At 39.3% G+C, this 21317-nt stretch overlaps 1 protein-coding gene and 1 long non-coding RNA gene across 3 annotated transcripts in view; one reads left to right on the forward strand and one right to left on the reverse strand.

Moving 5' to 3' along the window:
• Nucleotides 1-21317, forward strand: part of LOC146498368 (uncharacterized) — a 97203-nt gene that overhangs the window by 53694 nt on the left and 22192 nt on the right. The gene's annotated exons all lie outside the window — the stretch shown is intronic.
• On the reverse strand, nt 3947-20510 carry LOC146498372 (protein Niban 1-like). The gene is made up of 14 exons (XM_085140522.1): nt 20277-20510; nt 17855-17985; nt 17552-17689; nt 17332-17449; nt 16009-16170; nt 11425-11540; nt 10935-11039; nt 10564-10726; nt 10226-10407; nt 9113-9259; nt 8898-9008; nt 8251-8358; nt 8039-8150; nt 3947-5463 (listed from the first exon to the last, which is right to left on the reverse strand). Exons 1-14 carry the CDS (start codon nt 20407-20409, stop codon nt 4211-4213), a joined length of 2979 nt encoding a protein of 992 aa, XP_084996648.1. The 5' UTR covers nt 20410-20510; the 3' UTR covers nt 3947-4210.

A 21317-nucleotide genomic window follows, 5' to 3' on the forward strand; every position in this document is an offset into this window, starting at 1 on the left:
AATTGTTTGTTCTTCAACATAATACAAGGGTTAATTTCCAAAACTTTCTTATGATCTTCAATTTGTAGCAGATCGACAATCACATAGCAGGAGCAGTCTCCAATGGAGGTCAGTCCACTGCTGCCACCTGTGGCCAAATACCACAGCCTACTACTAGATTAACTTGTGACACATCTGCACCTGCTGCTATGATCACATTAAGTAGAGGCTGAGTGGCTGCACTTACCCCTGGTACATTCAGATCTACCCACAAACATGTTGACAGATGCAATCCCAGCAATGTGGATTGTCAACACTAAAAACAATCAGTAAGCAAAGACAACAGGGATAATTTTTTTCTGTTTATTTAGCACCCACAACATTTGTAGTCTCCTTCTGCACAGGGGAAGTCCACACACACTGTGTGGTACCACTTTCCACAGAAGGTGCATTCAATCTGCAAGATTGAATGAGATTGTCGGGGTCATTGTCTGACTGTTTATTACTAATCACCTGCTGTACATTCACAGTAACTGCCATCTCCTTACAAATGTTTATTATATTAACCATACTTATACAGACTGTATATAACAACCAACTCTAAAATGTTTGTTCGCAGAGAAAAGACAGACTACGCTAACGACATGTGATGTTACAACACTAGTGAAATATTAGTGTCATTTCATTCATGTCAAAGGTTTATTTGCATGACGCACAAACAGACACAATTGAAAGTACAAATGTGTTGTGCATGAAACTAATTCAAACGTTCTGCAGATGTGTGTCACAAGTTGATCTGGCTGTAGGCTGTGGCACTTGGCCAGAGGTGGCGCTGGTTGACTCGACTCCATGTTAGTGCACAAAGTAAACTGCTCGCTTTAGTTGTGAAGCAAAAACGCTGAATTCGGAGAAATAAAACGTGCGAGGGGAACGATAACGACGACTACAGTCTCCCGATCGTTTACTCTTGCCGTCCTGTGAACAACACCGGCGTGGTGTTAATTGTTTGCCGTTTTCGCGATCACGTCGCGCATGACAATATCACCAGGTAAACTCGCCACATTTTTAAATATTTTGTTGTTCAACAGCATCAAGACTGACTGAGTGTGTTTGAGATAACCTCACAAGTGTCACAGGTGACACATTTAGCGTTTTTTTGCTGGTTTGTCAGTAGCAGCTCCTGAAACGCAAGACTGCCACACATCTGTTCGACCAACGCCAGTTGATCTAAACGCCAGTAGATCTGGAACACCGGTGTTGTGCCAAAAAGTGATTGTCTGCCAAAAACTGATTTCCGGTATTTGCCAAAAAGCGATTGCTCATATTTAAAGTGCTATAAGTAACTTGTTGGGCTATAATATGTTAAACATATGTCAAATGCATCCCTTATGGATGACATAAAGTCATCTTGAGCCACAAACAACATTTGTGTAACAAGGTAGAAGCCGCAATCAGTTTTTGGCAGTGACTTTTATATAACCTTTATTTATGCAGTAAAAAAAAAAAAAAAAATCTAATTAACATTAAAAATGTATTTTGTAAGAGTAAGTTGCCCAACAGCACAGCAGAAATGGCAGCAAATATGACAATAGTTCCGTAAAAATATTTTAAACGAGGATAAAGGACCGGATTGGTTATAATGTAAGTACAATAACACAGAGCTGTAAAGATACTTGAAAAAACAGATAATTTTTGGATTCTATATATAACCCCTTTCTAAACGCTGTTCACCGAAGTCTATTTACCAACATACATAAAGATATTACACATTAAAAAAAATAAAATAAAATTTAAAAAAAATACACGGAAACATTGGAAATCGCACCGGCAACCGAGGCGATTTAAAGTCTCAGCACGACACTCGGGCAGAGGGTCGCTTCAGCCCGATCACAGAAGCGTGGGTACAAGCAACAGTCCAGAATAAAATAGAATAAAACCAGGTGAACCAGAAAAAGGTAAGCCTACTTAATAAAAACAAGATAAGACAAGCTAAAACAAGACGAGACGAGACAAGACAGCAGGCTTCACCGAGGAGGAGTCCTCACAACAGCGGCTGGGAAGGCGTTTCACTCTTCCGATGTAGGTTGGGCGATTTGCCACGGAGAGGTGAATACAGCAATCAAACCCTAAAACAACAGTAGACTCTTATAGCTATAAATGCTAATAAAAGTAATTTTAACGGCTTACCCCAGGACCGGAGGCGCTATACTCTCACTGGTGGGGATAACACGAGCACCTCTCTCCGCAACGTCGGAATAAAACAAACTGCCGCGCTACAACAGGCCGCAAAAACTATATTAACACAAATTCCAGTACTCGGAGGGAATCTGAGGTTAAGCGAGAGCATACCTGTAGCTGTCATATGATCTACTCTTGCTGATCAGTCCGTCGCAGTGTGCCAGCACTTACTGCTGCTTTGCGCCGAATGCACGGGATGAATGATCCAGAAAAACACCGGCTTAGCTTTATACGGGCTAACGCCACCCTGCAATCAATATGCAGGTGGGTTCCCAATTAACCTAGTTGCGCAGCGAAGAGAACGAGCGAGCGCAGGAGAGAGAGTGAGGGAGAAAAAGAAAGGCGAATAGCCCATCTGGCTACACTTAGAAGTATATAATCATTTGTAGATTGAAAGAATGTCTCATCCTAGGAGGTCTGTAACAACTCTGTGTAGCATGAAGAGGGGAGTGCGTTCACTCTTCTTCAGAGTGTTCTGGCATAGATCACACACCTCCTAGGAGAGGTCGTATTTTCTCTTGCTGATATATGGTATAGCAAACACACGTATATCTGTCTGAGTGTAAGGGCCTTTTGTTCAGATGTACCGCTAGACTCCTGGCACCAGCTTTGGGGAGTCTTCACGGGGTCACATCTTGACCACACACACAGACAAGGTATTCTTTGTCCACATGTATATATATATGAAACGTCATATGTTAATGAACCTATGCATATTCATGTAACCACAATAAAAGGAGTGCTATGGGGAACCTGGCTGAGAGTCTGACGGAGGTCAAGTGGGTGGAACGACACTTGGCTCCAGGCAGGTCTCCCTCATACATGAGTAACACAAAGAACTTTGCCTACTTGTGTCTTGCTTTTTGCTGTGTAGTAAATTGTCTTGAACGTTCCAGCAAATAGGTTTGTAGCATAAACCTATCAGCTGGCTTCTCCCTTAGAGACAGGGTGAGAGGTTCAGCCATCCGGGAGGGACTGAACCAGGAGGGGAGAGTAGAGCCAATGCTCCTCCACATCAAAAGGAGCCAGTTGAGGTGGTTCAGGCATCTGACAATGATACCTCCATGGGCATCTCCTGGGTGAGGTGTTCTGGGCATGTAACCACCAGAAGGAGGCCCCGGGCAGACCCAGGACACGATGGAGAGATTATATCCCCTGGACAAGCTGGAGGAGGTGGCTGGGGAGAGGGAGGTCTGGGCTTCTCTGCTTAGGCTGCTGACCCCCCAACCCGGCTCCAGATAAGCGGAAGAAGATGGATGGATGGACTTAATTAGCAAGATAAATTATAACAAGTTGTACAAGCAATCTTCCAGTAACAGTCATGTTCAGCATCCCAATATGTAAGCGTGAAAATACAAACTCTTTCCCTGTTTTGTCAACAGGAATGTCTGTTTGGGGCAGTTTGACTTTCCAGTGGCTAGACTTTAGAATATTCCTGTAGGTTTACAAAGTACCGAATGGTTTAGGCCCACAATATATTTCTGATATATTATAAGCCTATTACTGTTAGTGTCAAAGTACCTTGAGGCGACTGTTGTTGGTACTATATATTTATGAAATATAGTGCTCCTTTTTACACTTATATTTCAGAAAAATAAAATGAATACATACATACATTTAATTAGTTATTTATAAAATATCATTTAAAACTTAATTACCTTGCACAACGTTCCTGATTAAGTTAATTTTATTTTATGTTAAAGCGACTTTTTAAAAAAAAAAAAAATCACAAGTTTAACATCTTTATTTGGATGATTCAATGCAATTGTTATAGAAAATATATAATCAAAAAAAGCAACAGGTAACAAGAGTTACAATAGAATGACAAACTATTCCATTTTTCAGTTTACTGTTGTATGAAAACATGGCACATTAATTAAATCAGCACAAATTTCTGTCTGGAATAATTAGAAAATGTAAGGCTTATTGAAGTGACTTGTATCTGGTTGGGAATCATTGGCCTGGACCTGCTCTTGCTGTTTTAATGCTTGTTTCAGAGATTGTTGCTGCTGTCAGCAACAGGGGAGACTGTTGTTTCTATCTCAATAATCTCAACAAGTTCTCTGATGCAAGCCACGCTGTCCGATGGTAGCTCATTAGCACTCTCCACTGGTTTATCCTCTTCTTTTTCTTCTTCTGTAGAATCTCCTTTCTCTGTGACTGCTTCATCTTCATCCTTTTTATTTTCAATCCTGAGTTCACTGCTTGGCACTTCTTCCTCCATCATCTCTTTATTCTTTTTCTGCTCTGTGTTTAAGGCAGTGGCGGTCTCCACTGGTGATCCAGATGAGCTGTCATCAGCAGGCTCACCTCCTGTTTGGATCTCCATCTGCCCCTCACCTGTTTCTTCCTCTGTTACCTCTTCTTTCTCTCTCTGTTCTTCCTGTGCTTGAATTGTCTCACGCCCCTCAATTTCTGCTTCATCTTTGTGTTTCTCCTCTTTTACTCTCTCCACCTCCCAATTGTCTTGAAGTTCTCCTGTCAAATAGACTGCTCTGTCAGTGGTCTGCTGTCCCATCATTGGCATAACAGAAGGTTCTGAGGAACTGCAAGCAATTGCCTCACTTAGTGATCCAAGGCTGATTTTTACTGGACTATCTGCATCAGGTGGGTGTGATGGTAAGGCAGGCTGGATGGAAGAATCCTCTTCTGATGGCTGATTTGAGACTGAAAGGTCAGGCATAGCAGGTTCACTTTGAACTTGGATCTCTGTTGTCTGAGGTGAGACCAGAGGGGACGACTCCAGAGAGTCTGGGATGGTCGGTCCTTGTTCAGCAGATAACTTGGGTGCATTGACTTCATATGTAACATTTGCGTTTGTGTCTGATCTGTTTGCTATTGTTGGCTCCGTTGCTGCATCAGTTGTGATCTGAACTTCTATGGTTTCCTTCAGGAACAGGTCCTCTTTGCTGCCAGTTTCACCAAACTGTTGTGTCACGATAATGACTGGAGAAAGAAGCACTGTGCTCTGGTCAGAGACATGTGTCTGGTCACATTCACTATCAGTGTTACCTTCTGTCTTGCTCTGGGGACAAACATCAACTGTCTGACTTTTTTCTTCCACTGCAGAAATAGTTTCTTGATCATCAGTGGGCATGCCTGAGGAGGACTGTCGGGCATGAACGGATGGGCTGTCTGGTGCAGAGTTTGGAGGCGTCTGTCCCAGCAAACTGTACTGACTAATTGCAAGATCTGAAGTGTCCAACAGGAGATTGTTGCTCTTCTTACTAGCTGCATCCTGGACAGCTGATAATGAGGAAGAGACAAAATCAGAATTTATGTTTGGACCAAACAGGAATGTTCCAGTTCATATTCAGTATCTGTCACAGGTTTCATTATAGGACAGAGCACTTCCTTCTGTCAGCTGCCTAATGGATGTCCAGGTTTTCAGAACCCCCTTTTTTTTTCTTTTTACACAGGAATTTTCTACACGGGGTAGAAAATTCATTATAGTCAGGCTGTCCTAAAAACACCTTGAAAAGCCTTCAGTCAATCCAAAATGCTGCCACAGGAGTACTGACAGGGACTACAAAGAAAGAGCATATTTCTCTCATCCTGGATTCTGTTCAATGGCTGCCTGTTAAATCCAGAATTTAATTTAAAAACCTTATTATCACGTAAAAGGTCTTGAATAACCGGCCCCATCTTATCCTAAAAACCTCATAGTATTGTATCACACCAACAGAGCACTTTGTTCTCAGACTGCTGGCTTAATTGTGATTCCTAGGGTGTTTAAAAGTAAAATGGGAGCGAGAGCCTTCAGCTTTTGGGCCCCTCTTCTATGGAACCAGCTTCCAGTTTGGATTGGAGAGACAGACACCCTCTTGTAAAGATCGGGCTTAGGTCTAAGCTGCGGGAGGGGGCTTCCCTTGATGCACTGGGGAGAGTGTTTATTCTTCACTAACCTTTTTCTCTCACTATGTCTTTATACAGGTTTCTGCATTCAAATATTAGTCATAATTAATCTCTGGCTCTCTTTCTGTCTTCCTCCCCACACCCCCACCCGGTCGCAGCAAATGGCTGCTCCTCAATGAGTTTGATTCTGCTGTTTTTCCTTCCGACTGTCACCAAAGCGCTTGCTCATGGGGGGTAATATGATTTTTGTTGGGATTCTCTGTATTATTAAGTCTTTACATTACTTTACTTTACTTTACTATACAATATAAAGCACCTTGAGGCAACTGTTGTTGTGATTCAGTGCTATATAAATAAAATTGAACTAAATTGAATGGAATTAGATATGAAGCACATTTTTCCAAACCACTCAAATTGTAAGATATATATATAAACAATAATAAATACAGAGAAAAAACCAACAGTCATATGACCCCCTATGAGCAAGCGCTTGGGCGACAGTGGGAAGGAAAACTCCCTTTAAACAGGAAGAAACCTCCAGCAGAACCAGGCTCAGGGAGGGGCGGGGCCATCTGCTGTGACCAGTTGGGGCGAGAGAAGAAAAACAGGATAAAGACATGCTGTGGACGAGAGACAGAGGTTAATAACAGATATGATTCAATGCAGAGAGGTCTATTAACACATAGTGATTGAAGAAGAAATACTCAGTGCATCATGGAAATCCCCCAGCAGCCTACATCTATTGCAGCATAACTAAGGGAGGATTCAGGGTCACCTGATTACTGTCTAACTATACGCTTTAGAAAAGGGAAAGTGTGGCGGGCGTGGTTGTGGCGCAGCTGGAGGAGAAGCCAACGCACTGGAGCTGCATCGGGTCATCACACCACCCTGCTTAAATACTACTGGGTCCTGAGTGTGGTTCTTGTTGTTGTTGGTATGTTGAGCTGGCAGCGGGTTAGCGCCAGCTGTGGTGTGAATAGCAATGTGTGAGAGTTAATAAAGGATGCTTAAGAGCATAAAAATGTCACCAGGTCTGCAGTGTCTGCCGTGGTTTGTTACAGAAGGTTTTAAGCCTAATCATACAAGTACGATGTACTACTTTTTTACTATTTTTAGATCCTCTAGGAACCACAAGTAAGTTTGCAGTGCAAGAGCGAAGTGCTCTAAAAGGATGATATGGTACTATAAGGTCATTAAGATAAGATGGGGCCTTGTATGTGAGGGGCAGGATTTCAAATTTAATTCTGGATTTAACAGGGAGCCAATGAAGCGAAGCCAATATCGGAGAAATCTGCTCTCCCTTTCTAGTCCCTGTCAGTACTCTTGCTGCAGCATTTTGGATCGACTGAAGGCTTTTCAGGGAGTTTTTAGGACATCCTCATAATAATGAATTACAATAGTCCAACCTAGAAGTAATAAATGCATGAACTAGTTTTTCAGCGTCACTCTGAGACAGAATATTTCTAATTGTGGAGATATTGAGCAAATGGAAGAAAGCAGTCCTACATATTTGTTTAATATGTGCTTTGAAGGACATATCCTGGTCAACAATGACTCCAAGGTTCCTCACAGTGTTACTGGAGGCCAAGGTAAAGCCATCCAGAGCAAGAATCTGGTTAGATACCATATTTCTAAGGTTTTCTGGGCTGTGTACAATAACCTCAGTTTGAATTAGAAGCAGAAAATGAGTGGTCTCTGTGCCTGATGAATGGGCTTGGATGCACAGTCATCCAAGAATACGTTGAAGATGCTTCATGACAGGGTAAAAGTGACCAAATCCTTACAATTTATAGATTCACAATGATGCTTCTTTCTGAGGTAAAACCATGTAAATAAAATGAATCCAGGATTTTCGTTTAATTTGTAACCTGTCTCCTTGTAGCCTAGGAGAGAATACCAGAAACAAGAAGAAACAAGAAACTATACCAATGCACGAACAAAGATCAATATCAAGATCAATATTTACCTGTCTCTATCTGCTTGCTGAGAATGGTTTTCAGAACATCATCGTAAATGTTATGAACCAGGATAAAACTGCTGTAGTCAGCGAAAATGTACTGCTCAAACTGTTGCAGCTCCTGGACACAGAAAACCAGACAGTCCATGCTTTGTAGAATATAAAATATCAATAACACACGATAGAGTCAGACAGAGTGAAGTAGCAGCAGGTTGACCTACAGTTTTCCACTTGCTGTCCATCTTCCTGGTGAGAGTAGGCAGAGTGATCTCCAGCAGGGCTTCCTCGTACAGCCTCCTCTGGACTACCCTGCTGTCATAGTCCAGCTGCTACTCACACACACACAAGCAAGATTTTTTGTAATACTCACTTTTGAGCAAAGATTGTATTGTATTTGTGGGGCACACTAGAAAACAGGAACAAGTTACTTATCACTGTGACAGGTTAGTTTACTTTGCTGTCTGAATCCGCAATTGAACTTGTAGTGTGTCAATTTGCAACTGACCCACATAAAAACACAAGTTGCCAGTGACACAAATACTTTTTCTTTGTAGATTTCAAATAGTCTCTCAGGGCTTTCCAGGTTTAACAAGCTGCGCACTACACCAGCTACAAAGACATGTTTTTAGGGTTTGGGACCAGAGTCCAGGGTTCCCACTAGAATGCACACATCATTTTGTTTCAGTGTGTAACTTTTTAATGGTGTATCTAAGCATATTTATTCCTTATTTTATGAAAATCACATATCTTTCATTTATTTGGATTTCTAAAATACACGGTCTATACAGTTCCTTCAGATATCTTCTGATCACACATGATAGATTTTTTATTAAATAAAAATTTAATTAAAAATAATTAACTTTTTTACCTTCAGCACTCTTTCTGTAGCCCTGTTCAACTTAACAGGAACCTGAGTGGGCTGCAGTCTGGCTGATGACTGGAGGAACTGTTCCAAGGTGTAGACAGCACTGTCCAGCAACTGTAACACACACACAGCAAACACTAAAAAACAGCTCACGTCAATCTTTTCTACTTTTAGGCTCCTTGAGAGGCCATGTCTATACTGAAGATTGTGCTTCATACCAGCTCCATCTCCAGACTTGCATAGTGAACCAGTCTATGAATGCTGCTCAATCCAAATCGCTCTTTTAAGGCTTCGAGTTTCTCTGTCAGGTTCTCCACCTGCTTGTAGCACTGATCTAGACGCATTGATCGTAGACTGGACAAGGCCTAAAAGAAATAGAGCAAATGCTTTCTGTCAGCACTTTTGAAAATTTGGGCAAGCAAAAACTTCAAACATCTTCAACTTCAAACATCTTGTGTTTCTTGATTTCAAATGAGACCCTCTACAAGATGGCACAAAAGCGGCACAAGGGGTGCCTTCCAAAAGTCTAAACTTAATGAAAATGTCCCAGCTGTGTTGAAACTACAATATGAGGAAGATGGAGTACAAAATGCCACACTGTGTTCTGTTTTATGGAGATTATGTAAATGAGAACAGCCTGTGAAAAATATCCCTTCATTACAAAGGCTGGCACTTTAAAGAAGAAGGAACATTTATGTCCAGATTTACTAACATCTTGCATGAAATCTAATGCAAAAAAACCCAAACCATAAAATCATGTCTTATGCCCGTTGTGGTTGTGATAGTTGCTACTAGGAGAGTTTACTTTTAGAAGGGGTGATGTTATCAGAATGAATTCGTAATCTGCACTTTGCATGGATGGCTCAAAGTTGCTATTGCTCTTGTTACTGCTAAAACCTCAAACTCTTCACTCAGTTTTCACATTGAGTGTTTAGAGGCTCCTGGTGATATTCAGCTCTGAGCTTAACAAACTGTTGGTAAAAATTGTAAATATATCAAGAGGTTTGGAATGAAATGGAAAATGCAGCTACTGTACAAATAACATTTACATGATCTGCGCCACTTATGTCGGCTGTGTTCATAATTGTCAGATAGTCCATTGTAGTAAATTATGGGAGTGTTTTCACCTCCGTTTTCATAAAGGATGGTGCACTGTATCCTTTGCTAAAGGAAACGATAAAGGCAGCATTCAAACTTCTTTCTTCAGTATTTGGAGAATTGGAACAGCTCTTATTTTGGCTGCCACACAAATACTTTAGGGTAATGTCTCTCAGTTAGAAACCTTCCTAAGTAAAATGGACTACTGGAACTCACCCAAAGTCCTCTCTCACCTTCTTTGTCTCCTCTGTCCCTTCGTTTTTGTGTAAAAAAGCCGAATCCATCTGTGTTTTCAGTGTGCGCTGCATCCCAAGAATACCTCCGCTTATGTTCTCGGTAAGTGCTTCAAGGATGGAGGACATGTAGGGTGCTACAGACTCACTGCACACTTTCTCTGCCTCTTCACATACACATGCTGAAACAGATACAGATTCACAAAATGTGCACAAAAGCTGAACCATGGCTGGATGCTCAGTTTGTAGCTTAATATGGATTTAGCTGAGTTTAGCCATTAAAAACAGTCACTCATTTTCTAGGCATTTTCAGATGAGATTAGTCAAACAATGTGTACCTCTGACTTTTTGCTCCAGGAACAAGTGAGAGGACATTATCTGGTCCAGATTGGATCTGATGAGCGCCTGATTGTCTGATGCTGTCTCACGGCACTCCTTCTTCAGAGCCTCCAGACCTGCAGTCAGCTTTTCCAGCACCAACGTGTGGGTTGCTTGCACTGTCTATCCATACGAACAAATTAATGCTTAATGCTTTGATCATTTTTTACCGTACCATTCAGTAGTGTTAGTTAGAATATTGCTAAATGCTACACATACATGCTAAACGAGTGACATAGTTGACATAGTACTAAAACAATCCTGAACAGGAACATTTCATAAATAGATAGACTCAGAATTTGCAGAGACTTGGTGTAATATTTTTACTTACTGCGAGCCATTGCCGTATCTTTTCAGTCTTCTTGCCTTTTATCCTGGACTGAAGCTGACTGTGTAACCATGGCAACACTTCCTCCATCACCTGGGAGGCTAGCACCTACATACGTAAGCACACTGTTTATGGCTTTGGTTTTACAACACTTTGCATTTAATCATAAATTATTGCTAATCTCTGTCTTTTTTCCACAGTTTGTCTTTTCTGCTGTCTCCCTTCCCTACACTCTAACTGGTTGCAGCACAAGCAGGTTTTCCCTCCTTGTGCCTGGTTCAGGGAGTTTTTCCTTCCAGCTGTCACCAAATGCTTGCTCGTAGTGGGACATCTGATTGTTGGAGTTTTCTCATTCTTGCATGTTATTGTAGGGTCTTTATAAAAAAAAAGTGCCATGAAATAACTATTAATGTGATTTAGCACTATAAAAATAAATTGAACTAAAGTGAAATGAAGAACACAGACAGGCTTAAAGTTGTGTGTGTGTACAAACTTGTTCCTCAGTGCCCAGCAGCATTTCCCAGGATTCATAGCATCCTTTCTCTTGTCGGTAGAGTCGGAGGGCTCGTGCATATGCTTGACTCTCATATGATGAATTACACCACGGGTCTGCAGGAAGTAGGGATTTTGTTATTATTCTGAAAGAATCTGGTGGCATGCTCATCCTGTCCCTTTATTTTTGAAAGTTGAAATCAGTATCCCATTCTTATTAGAACACCCATGGCTTAAAATGATCTACAAGTGTGGTAAGTATTAAAATACTTAATTCTTAGTATTTTGTCATTAGTCATTTTAGTTAGGTAGAAATTGTGCTGATCCTGTATCCTCGGTGGATCCCTGACATCAATATTCCATTCTCATTACAACACATCTAAACATTTTCACATCTCTAATTTTTTTTGTTCTTTTTTTTTTTCTTTTGCTAATTCACTAAAAAACATCATGTCTTGTAGTGTAGTTTCCCTTGAGCTGTTTCAGATTCTTTTTCTGCAGAAGTTTAAGGAACAGAAAGTCATGAATCATATCCTGCTAAAAATTAAAAATAAATAAATTAAAAAAAAAAAAAAACAGCATGCGGCCATTTCCTATTTGACTTTTGGTCAGCCTCAAAGCGATTCTGGTAAACCATCAGATATTTCAGGAGAGGAAGAGGCATTTTACACATGGGATGCTGCTGACATCGACTGAAGATATAGTTTTGATTAGATAGCATAGATTTTACTTAAAAACATATAGACAACATCTTATCTCAAAGTATAGTCTTCACATACTTTATACAAAGTACATTCTCTGTTGATTGATCTGCTAATTATATTGACAGTATTCACTAAATGTGTCTCTAGGGATTCGCTTAGATTAGCTCATAGCAGACTCTCTAGCAGCATGGTCTTTTCACCTGTTCCACCTGCACTTTCCTGCTCATTGTGTCAGATGTTTACTTACTCCTTGGCCTACTTTAGTAACAATGATACTTGTAATTAAATGCCTATTTGCAGCTCTGGAGGCCAGGATCACTGAATTGGAGACCCTGTTTAGCACCCTGTTTGAAAACCCTGTCTGTCTGAGTCTGAGTGGTGTCCAAAACTCTTCCACTCCAACTTGTTAATTAACCAAACACCCAGACAGAGTTTTAATTAATTTGAAAGCCTGGTTCTTAGCCTTAGCTGGAAATAGCAAGAACCAGTTTTATTTGTTGTTATCTGTCATCCACCTGGGCCTTACTAAGAGTTTCTGAACGATTTCTCAGACTTTTTATCTAAATTATGTGCTCAGCTCAGATAAAATAATTGTTGTGGGTGATTTTAACATCCATGTAGATACTAAAAATGACAGCATATAAAACAACCCACCCTCCACTTTAATGACATTCTAGATCTTGTTCTGACATATGGCATAGAAACTGAACATTTAACAGTTTGTTCCGAAAACCCTGTCTGGCTCTTTTCCACAGCTTGTCTTTGTCCTGCCTTCCCCTCTACACCCCCAGCCAGCCACCGCTCTCCGAGTCTGGTTCCGGTGGAGGTTTCTTTCTGTTCCAAGAGTTTTTTCTTCCCACTGTTGCTGAAGCACTTGCTCATTAGGGATCGTATGATTCTTGTTGGGTTTTTCTGTTGTAGAACTATATAGATTGAATTGAATTGAATAGAATATGATGCATGGTTTTTTTTTTATACTCCTCAACCCACTGAGTGATTTTTTGCACCTATTGTTGTGATTTGTTTAAATTGAAATATAATTAAATCTAATTGAATTGAAGACAGAGGTGAGCATAAAAGCAAAGCCATCAATCCTACGCTCCAGCCTTCACCTATGGTCACGAGCTCTGGGTAGTGACTGAAAGAATGAGGTTAAATATACAAGTGGCAGAAATGAGTTTTCTTCAATGCGTGGAAAACCCAACCAGGGACTTGAAGTAGAGCCACTGCTCGTCCACATCAGAAAGAGCCATTTGAGGTGGTTCGAGCATCTGACTAGAATGCCTCCCGGACACCTCCTAGGTGAGGTATTCCCGAAATGTCCTACCGCAAGGAGGTAGACCCAAGGACTCGCTCAGTTGGTTTGGATGGATGGATGGATGGATAGAAATAGTTCTGTGGTAAGTAGACCGTTTCAAATGAGCTAACTAAAAGCTGTAGTCCCATCACTACCTATCACCCCTGAATTTGCCCTGACTAACATACCAAGTCTGCATCTGTGTCATTGCTAAATTCACAAAACAGTGTGCATTTTTTCTTACTGCAGCTACTGAGAGGTTTTCTAATTTTAGAAAAGACTATGTAAAACCTAGTTTGTATGCACAAACACTAAAAATAATAGCTATCCAAACAATCTCCAATAATGATTGCAAAATTTATTTTTTAAAGTCCAATATTTAGACATCTGTAAATACCCTCCACATGATACTTTTAAACTCTCTTAATTTAATTTGCAAACCTGGCCAAAAAAAATTCTCCACTCCTCTAAAAGCCTTATCCTAGCTACCATGATGTGAAGGGCAGGGTAAAAACTAGACAGGCTATCGTTTAATATTGTTACCATACCAATTTAAATTAAGTCTTCTAATTCTGCCAAGATGAGTGGTCAAATATCCAACTAGAATTTGCCAGAAGCCTGTCAACAACTACCTGTTTAAGTTGTGTTTTATTTATAAGGATATGAGTGCATATATGTTGAAACACACATATATATGTGTGTTTCAGCCTGTATGATCCTGTGTGGATTAGAGAAAATGCAAATTTTCTAACTCAAATGAAAAATAATAATTAAAACCCCCTAAATTAACAAGATATTCATGCCTATTCATGGCATTCATGAGTTTATGTAAACATCTGACCACAACTGTCAGATTGCAATAATCTAAAATTAACATTATGTGTTATATATCATACAAGTGTACAGTGGGGCCAGAAGTACTTCAGGTAGGCTAGCTTTTTTTTTTTTTGAAGGGACACCAGAACATCATTAAATGTTTAAAAAAGTCAAAGACTTAAAATTCCAAGGAAGTGATTAAATGAAGAGATATGGTTATTGGAAGAAGAGGTTGATATATCACTTTGAGATGAATAAAATCAACATCACTGTAAGTGCTGTGGCTTTACACATCTAAAGTGAAATAGTCAGTGGCGGCCATCTGTGTGCTATTTCCTGCTGAGGATATCTTTGTGCAGATATGATGTGCTGTGTTTTTGCAACCTTATTGCTTAAAGTGAAGGGGTTTGTTTTTTGGTTTGTATCCTAGCTAACCACACAGGAAGTCAGCAGCATTAATATTTATATCTGTCACCCGGGCAACTGTCACAACATGAATGACAAACTAAAGACGAGCCAACCAGAAGCAGGACTCTGCTACAACAATTTGAAATATTTTACACTCACATCTGATATTAGACAACTGTAAAAAGTATTTTGATTTAATCAACAACATGTAGCGCTGCACATCATGACAAAATATTGAGAATCCTTTTGAGCTCTTAGCTCAAAAATATTAGCAAGGACTACCAGCTTAGGAGAGAGAAAAATTCAGAGCTACTGAGCAAGAAATGGACCCAAACTTGTTGTTGACCTTGTAGTAGTTAGAATGATGCATACTTTGTAAAACTGTTTTCATTTGATATGAAAACACATGAACAAATGCAGTCTTGTAATGGACAATAACATGGATAGACTCAGACACAGATTTGCTCTGGTGAGAAATATGAATACTACAATGTTGTTAACATCTCTGATGAATAAATATGGAAGTCAGATATCTGAAAACACAGACCTACACATGCCTGATGCAGTACTATTTGATATTATACTCCTTCAGGCCTTTGAGATGTGACAAACTATGTCATAATATGAAACAGTTAAACTTTGTAAAAAATCAATATTTTTTTTATGAAAAATATATTTTAATACATCTGCTGATGTGCTCCAGAAAACCAGCAGAAACATCTTATCGTTTACTCTTAAGCATCTTTAAAATCTTTCTCCCCACTACAAGAAAAATGTTCACCTTGGGATCTCTATTAAGAGCTAAGTTTTTGTATATAACTTTCATCTTTACCAAGATTTAGTATTACCTTTATTGAAGTACTCTTGTAAAATATTGTCATCTTCTTTTTATTTGACTATTAAAGGTTGGCAGGAAAAACCGCTACTGTGGCCAAAAAAGGTTAAACAATACTCAGTTGTTCAAATGCTGCGAACCTTTTAAGATTGTCTATATTTCTGGATAATTCTGAACTAGGACATCCTCAGAAATTGGAAGTCATGCACATAGATAAATTGCACTTGGTCATACCAACATATAAAGACCTTTTAAAGACCTTTGGGGAGAAAAAGTGGGGAAACTGATGGGTCTGGTCATTTTTTAAAAACAAATAGGATATTTCAAATAATTTGAAAGCCAGCGATTCATCTTTTAAAATTATCTACATGTGTGATGGCTTTGACTGCTTAGGGAACTTCTTAGCTTGCAGTGATTGTGCAAGCAGGCATTTGACATTGTTTTGTCTTTATTTTGTGTTATTACCCTGCACATCTGAAGCAAGGCTAAGTGGGCCACGGCAAAAGCATACATATGAGTGTTTACCAAGGTTGCGATGTCTAATACAGGTCTTCAGGCCAGACAGGAAGTGATCTCGCTCCTCCTCTTGTTGAAACAGGAAGCAGGTGTGGCCAGTGTAAGCCAAGTGGAGATGCACAGCAAATGCATCTGGATTAACGACTGCAGAAGAAGAGTCCTCCTTTACTCCTGGAAACACAAATACAACAAAATTACTTCACTATTAATTTGTGTCCAACAAAGAAGCTTTTGTTTATGTTACACTCATAGCCTCTGACTGTTTAGTAAATTATCTATCATGTAATTAAGTGACTAAAATCGAATCTATCAGATACTGGACATCTTCATAGATACTGGTGACCTTTTTTTACTTAATAATGATGAATCATGGTATTTGATTTGACAGATTGCTATGAAATCAAATTGCAACCCAGCCTGAACATGACCCAGCCTGAACATGTGAATTTGAGGTTCATTAGAGATTCTGTTGAGCTTCATCATCTTTAGCAACTTTCCACATTTTCTTCTATTCTGATCAAATTGTCCTGTTATGTGAGAGTAGTACACACTCTTGTATAAAATCTTGTGTTTGACACTTAAACGGGTCAACACAATCTGATTTTTCAGACACCTCATTATTGTAAATTTCATTTACAATATTATAACTTTTTTTTATTTAAATATTCTTTAAAAAACACAAAAAAAACAAGGACATTTACAAGTGGTTTCGAACAGTTGATAGATAGCGTGTATCACTGTATATCTTACTTTTCTCGATGTTTCCTGTTTCCATTTTCAAAATATCTCTCTCCCTCTAGAAGAATTTAGTACAATCTAAGGCTCTAATACAAATGACGGACTGCACTGGCGGATCCTTTATGAAAGGAAAGAAGAAAATGCTATACCATAAGTCAATGTGGCACAGTGTTAGACATTCACAAACACAAGCGGTCAGCATCACTGATTGGTAATCATCCTAATGGCTGCTGTGTTTTCCGCCTTTTATCACAGCTTGCTAAAATTCAAATATGTTTTGAATGGTCAGGAATTTGTTAAATCCAGTGGAAAACCCTGAAGGTTCCACTTCTTTATTAAAACCTGCTTGTTATCAAGTTGTTGCCTTGTGTGACGTGTTCTACATATATAAATAATTATCTGTACTAAAATGATTAAGTTTGTAGTGTTACTCAGCTTGCTGTACTCATACCCTCATCATGGAGCATTTTCCCGCTGACAGTCTTTTCATTTTCATTAACTGACTTCAGAGATGCTGAGTTAAAGCAGATCATATCTTCACTGGGAAGACAAACTATGAGTAGTATCAGTCATGCTGTTGCACATCTAAAATACCATTCAGTATTCCGGCACAGGTTTTCTCAAGGTGACCTCTTGATTCGTCATCTTTGGTGAACACAATTGCTCCCGTTAGCTGGAGGACCATCTTAGCCACACATCCACGGTTGAAAGTCTAAAAATTGGAATCACAGATAGCAATGTTCATCACAGGATGCAAATCATTTAGACTACAAATTTCACGTGCTGTGTGTGAGCATATTAATCTGTGTGTTACCTCCATGCTGTCATGTATCTCTGCTTTGTAGTCTCTTCGCAGAATTATGTATCTCTCTCTGCATTTCTTTAGCTGCTCATCCCAGTTGGAGAACTTAATGCTCCCTTCATACAGCACCTCCTCAGGAGAATACTGAGGCTGTACAGTGCGCGCGCGCACACACACACACACACACACACACACACACACACACACACAGGTTAAAGTTTAACATAATTAGAAATTTATACCAATTTTCCAGCTGCATCAACATGCGTAACTATATATGTAGTCGAATTGAGTTTGAAAAGATTTAACTCTTACCCTCCGTGTAAGCAATAACCCCCTCCCCTCTCTCTTAGGCTCCACCTCCTGGTGTAAGTGTCCAAGGTAGGCTACAGAGTACTGTTGACGGTAAAAGTCACTGAAGCTCTGGAATGTACCATCAACCAGTCCTGGATGCACACAGAAACACAGCTTGTTGTTGGGATTATTATTGTGTTTGATGTTACTCAAACCTGTTTAGAACAATTTTTTTTCATAATGACACATATTTATATGTGTATTCTTTTACACCAGTAATCAGCATAGTTTTCCTCTCTCTGTGCATTGTTACACAGATATTAAAAACTAATTTCAAAACGAGTGTTTGAACTTATACATACCCTTCACTGAAGGAAACCATTGCAAGTGCAGAGTAACTGGGAATGGTAAATTTAGTTTTAAGGATGGAAATTGACATATTAAAGCTGCGCTTGTCAATATTTTTATACTGACAAATGTTTAAATTGCTAGGCCAATGCCTTTCATAGCCTGCTTCAGATATGGGCTACATAACTTAGCTAGCTTGTTGAGCATGTTAAAGTCTGTCTGACATTCAGGCATGGACCAAATGTAAGTGTTATTTTAAATTTCATTAAGAGTTAGTGAGACACCACACTGTTATATACATATTGTTGAAATATAATGTTGTGCATGCTTGTTTATTAATATAACTACGTGAGTTAAAGGGTCACAGGTGAGAATGTCATTGTAGTTAGATAGCACTTAAAGGCATAGAACACAGCACTGCATGAATGGCTGTAAATGGTTACAAGGCGATTCACCATTTAAATCCAGCCCAGCAAGTCTCTCATTGTGACTTTTATGGGAAAGCAGTGTGACCACTAAGACATCAGGCTGACATAACTCCAATATCTCTGTCAGCTCACTGTTTTGATAGTCATCCCTAACCTTTTTTTAATGTTTTGAGCAAAAAGCTTACAACTGTGCAGGATTTTCAGCACTAAACATGAGCCAAACCCCCTATAGGAAAAACAAAGTCCTAATTTTTATAAGGTAAGAATTTGTCAATGCTAAGTTTTTTGGAGTTGTAAGGTAAGGTATAGAAATTGCCCTAGCACTAGACTCCAGGGAGATTTTTTTTTTAATTTAACGCAGTTAACAAAACACTTAAAGCTGCACAATAATATTCAATATTTAGTATTTAATTTTATAGTCTCTCTCTCTCTCTCTCTCTCCATTTATTTATTTATTTTTATTTTTTGCCGTATGGCCGTATTGGTCCATGGTATAGTAAATCCGTTGGGCATCTTTCTTGGCCTTCAGACAATAATTATGATGGCAAAAGAACCAAACGGGACAGGCGGCGGAAAACCCCCCACAGTAATAAACAGTAAGTAAAAAGTAATCTTGGAGAGGTAAAACAAGACAGGCATATTTGAAGAAATAATGTACATGTCTGACAAGGGTGAGAGGATATATCAACTACCTCACACATATACAAAGGAACTCAGCCAAATATAAACTATACCACAGTGTGCAGGTGTGAAATAATTTGTCATGTGGCCGAATTTAATAAAAGTCCTGCTTGTACACACACTGGTGTGTAAGTGACTTTTGACTGTGGTTTTAATCCGGTGTCTTCAGTGTAGATTGATCATAATCATTTGTTTACAGTATGAGACCACTATCCAGCCTGACTTTCATCTTACATACTGACACACATAGATAGACAGAGATCTGACAACCCATAATAATATAATACTTGGAAATAGCTGTAATTACATTTGAGTTTGCAAGGGAGATTAGTGACAGGATGTGACTGTGCTGATAACATGTATAGGAATGTACACATGGAGAAATAAGCAAAAGAATTCACAGAGCACATCAGTTTTGTTACTTTTTTCTATTAAAGTTAAAATATTCATTAAAATATATATAATTTAATTATACTTTAAAGCATAATTTCCTTTGCTTGGTTACTGTCACACTGAGGTCTTCCTCTTAGCTTGGTGGTCAAGGCTGGTACCCAGCCCAAAATAACCGCAATTTCCCCAGTCAACCCATTATTCCGGGGACCCTTGTAACACACCGCACCCCTAACCAGGTTTCCTGTCAGCCTTTTGCTAAAAGTTAGCAACTAGAAGACTAATAAAAAATATATTTATGCTGTCTAAAATCAATTGAACCAAAGTAGCAGTTTGGTTTATTTTTAAATTTACATTGATACAGCTATATCATTCACTGCTACTTTTGCAACAAAGGCTGCATTAACCACATCTATCACTTTTATTACTGCTACTACTTTGACTACTACAAAGCCAAAGTAGCTGCTATCATTGTGCCCATACATTTATAGGTTCTGTTTCACTTTTACTCTCTGCCTTCTATTTCTTAGGATTAGAAAACTGACATTCAAGTTTTTCTGAGCTGCTCTGAAAAAGAAAAGTGATTTCTTAGTTACCTTTGATGTAGCTGATTTTGGCCTCATCCAGCAAGCCAGAGGAAGATGCTCCCATGATGTCTACTTTCTTTCTTTTGAAGGTTGTTAAGAACAGGTGACTGGGGTTATTTAAGGATCTGCGCACAACACACATAGGAAACACATGTCAACTGAATGAGCTGCTCTGATGTGTCAAGAGGCTTTTGCTCAACTCATTTCCTCTGTGCTCTGTGAGTCAGTGTGTGGTGAGGTGGGGCGGGGCCAGCAAAATGTGAGGTGGAATCTGTCACTGCGGCCCCTACCAACTTTAACGTTGTACCCAAGTGTCACAGCCATCCTTGCAAGGCCATCTGCTGGTATGCACAAGAGTGAAAGTACATGTTTAACCTAATACCCTTACCTAACAACATAAATATTTTTTTATGTGATGCATTTATTGAACAAGTTAAATAGAGATAACAAGCATTTAGTCCCTCATCTTTGGGTTATCTGTGGCAGTTCACGGAGAGATCGTTATTAATCAGTCTATGTTCCTGCCCCCACCTCTGAGCTAGAACTGTGGATAGTGACCAAAAGAACAAGACGGCAAATGAAAAAATGAACTTATTTAAGTAACAATTATTTGAACCTTTCTCAACTCTGCTGAATCTATAAAACTTTGAAGTCAACCTTATATACTAAGATGAAAAAAAGTACCTTTGTAGCAACCAATGAAAGTCTAGACCCTAACCTTCTACATTTCAAAATATACAGTTGCCAGGTAATGGCAAATTTAACTAAATCTCTTAAAGATTATATTTTGTATTATGTTTATTTAAAGTTCAATTTGGCTTTATTCTTGGATACTAAAGGAGTAGCTTTTAAAAAATAAACTTCTTCATCTTTTACCGGGCTTGTCTGAAACAAGCTGTTTTAAGCCCCTCTTCTTTCAAATGGGTGGGGCTTCTATGCTCAGCCAGAGTGTGCCTGAACTAGGCTATTCACACTCTGACACGGAGTAAACACAGGACCAGTTTAATCAATTCCAATACCGATACCATCAACCTATAAAGGCAGCTTATG

The sequence above is a fragment of the Neolamprologus multifasciatus genome, chromosome 18 (assembly GCF_963576455.1).
Source record: "Neolamprologus multifasciatus chromosome 18, fNeoMul1.2, whole genome shotgun sequence".
Taxonomy (NCBI): Eukaryota; Metazoa; Chordata; class Actinopteri; order Cichliformes; family Cichlidae; genus Neolamprologus; species Neolamprologus multifasciatus.

Bases quoted from the DNA above. Each gene is read 5' to 3' on its own strand.
- LOC146498372 (XM_085140522.1), bottom strand. From the start codon at position 20,409: ATGTGTGTTGTGCGCAGATCCTTAAATAACCCCAGTCACCTGTTCTTA. The intron at 10,727-10,934 runs GTAAGTAAAAAT...TCGTATGGATAG, and splicing joins AGATACGGCAATGGCTCGCA to ACAGTGCAAGCAACCCACAC. The intron at 8,359-8,897 runs GTAAAAAAGTTA...GTGTGTGAGTAG, and splicing joins CTACAGAAAGAGTGCTGAAG to CAGCTGGACTATGACAGCAG.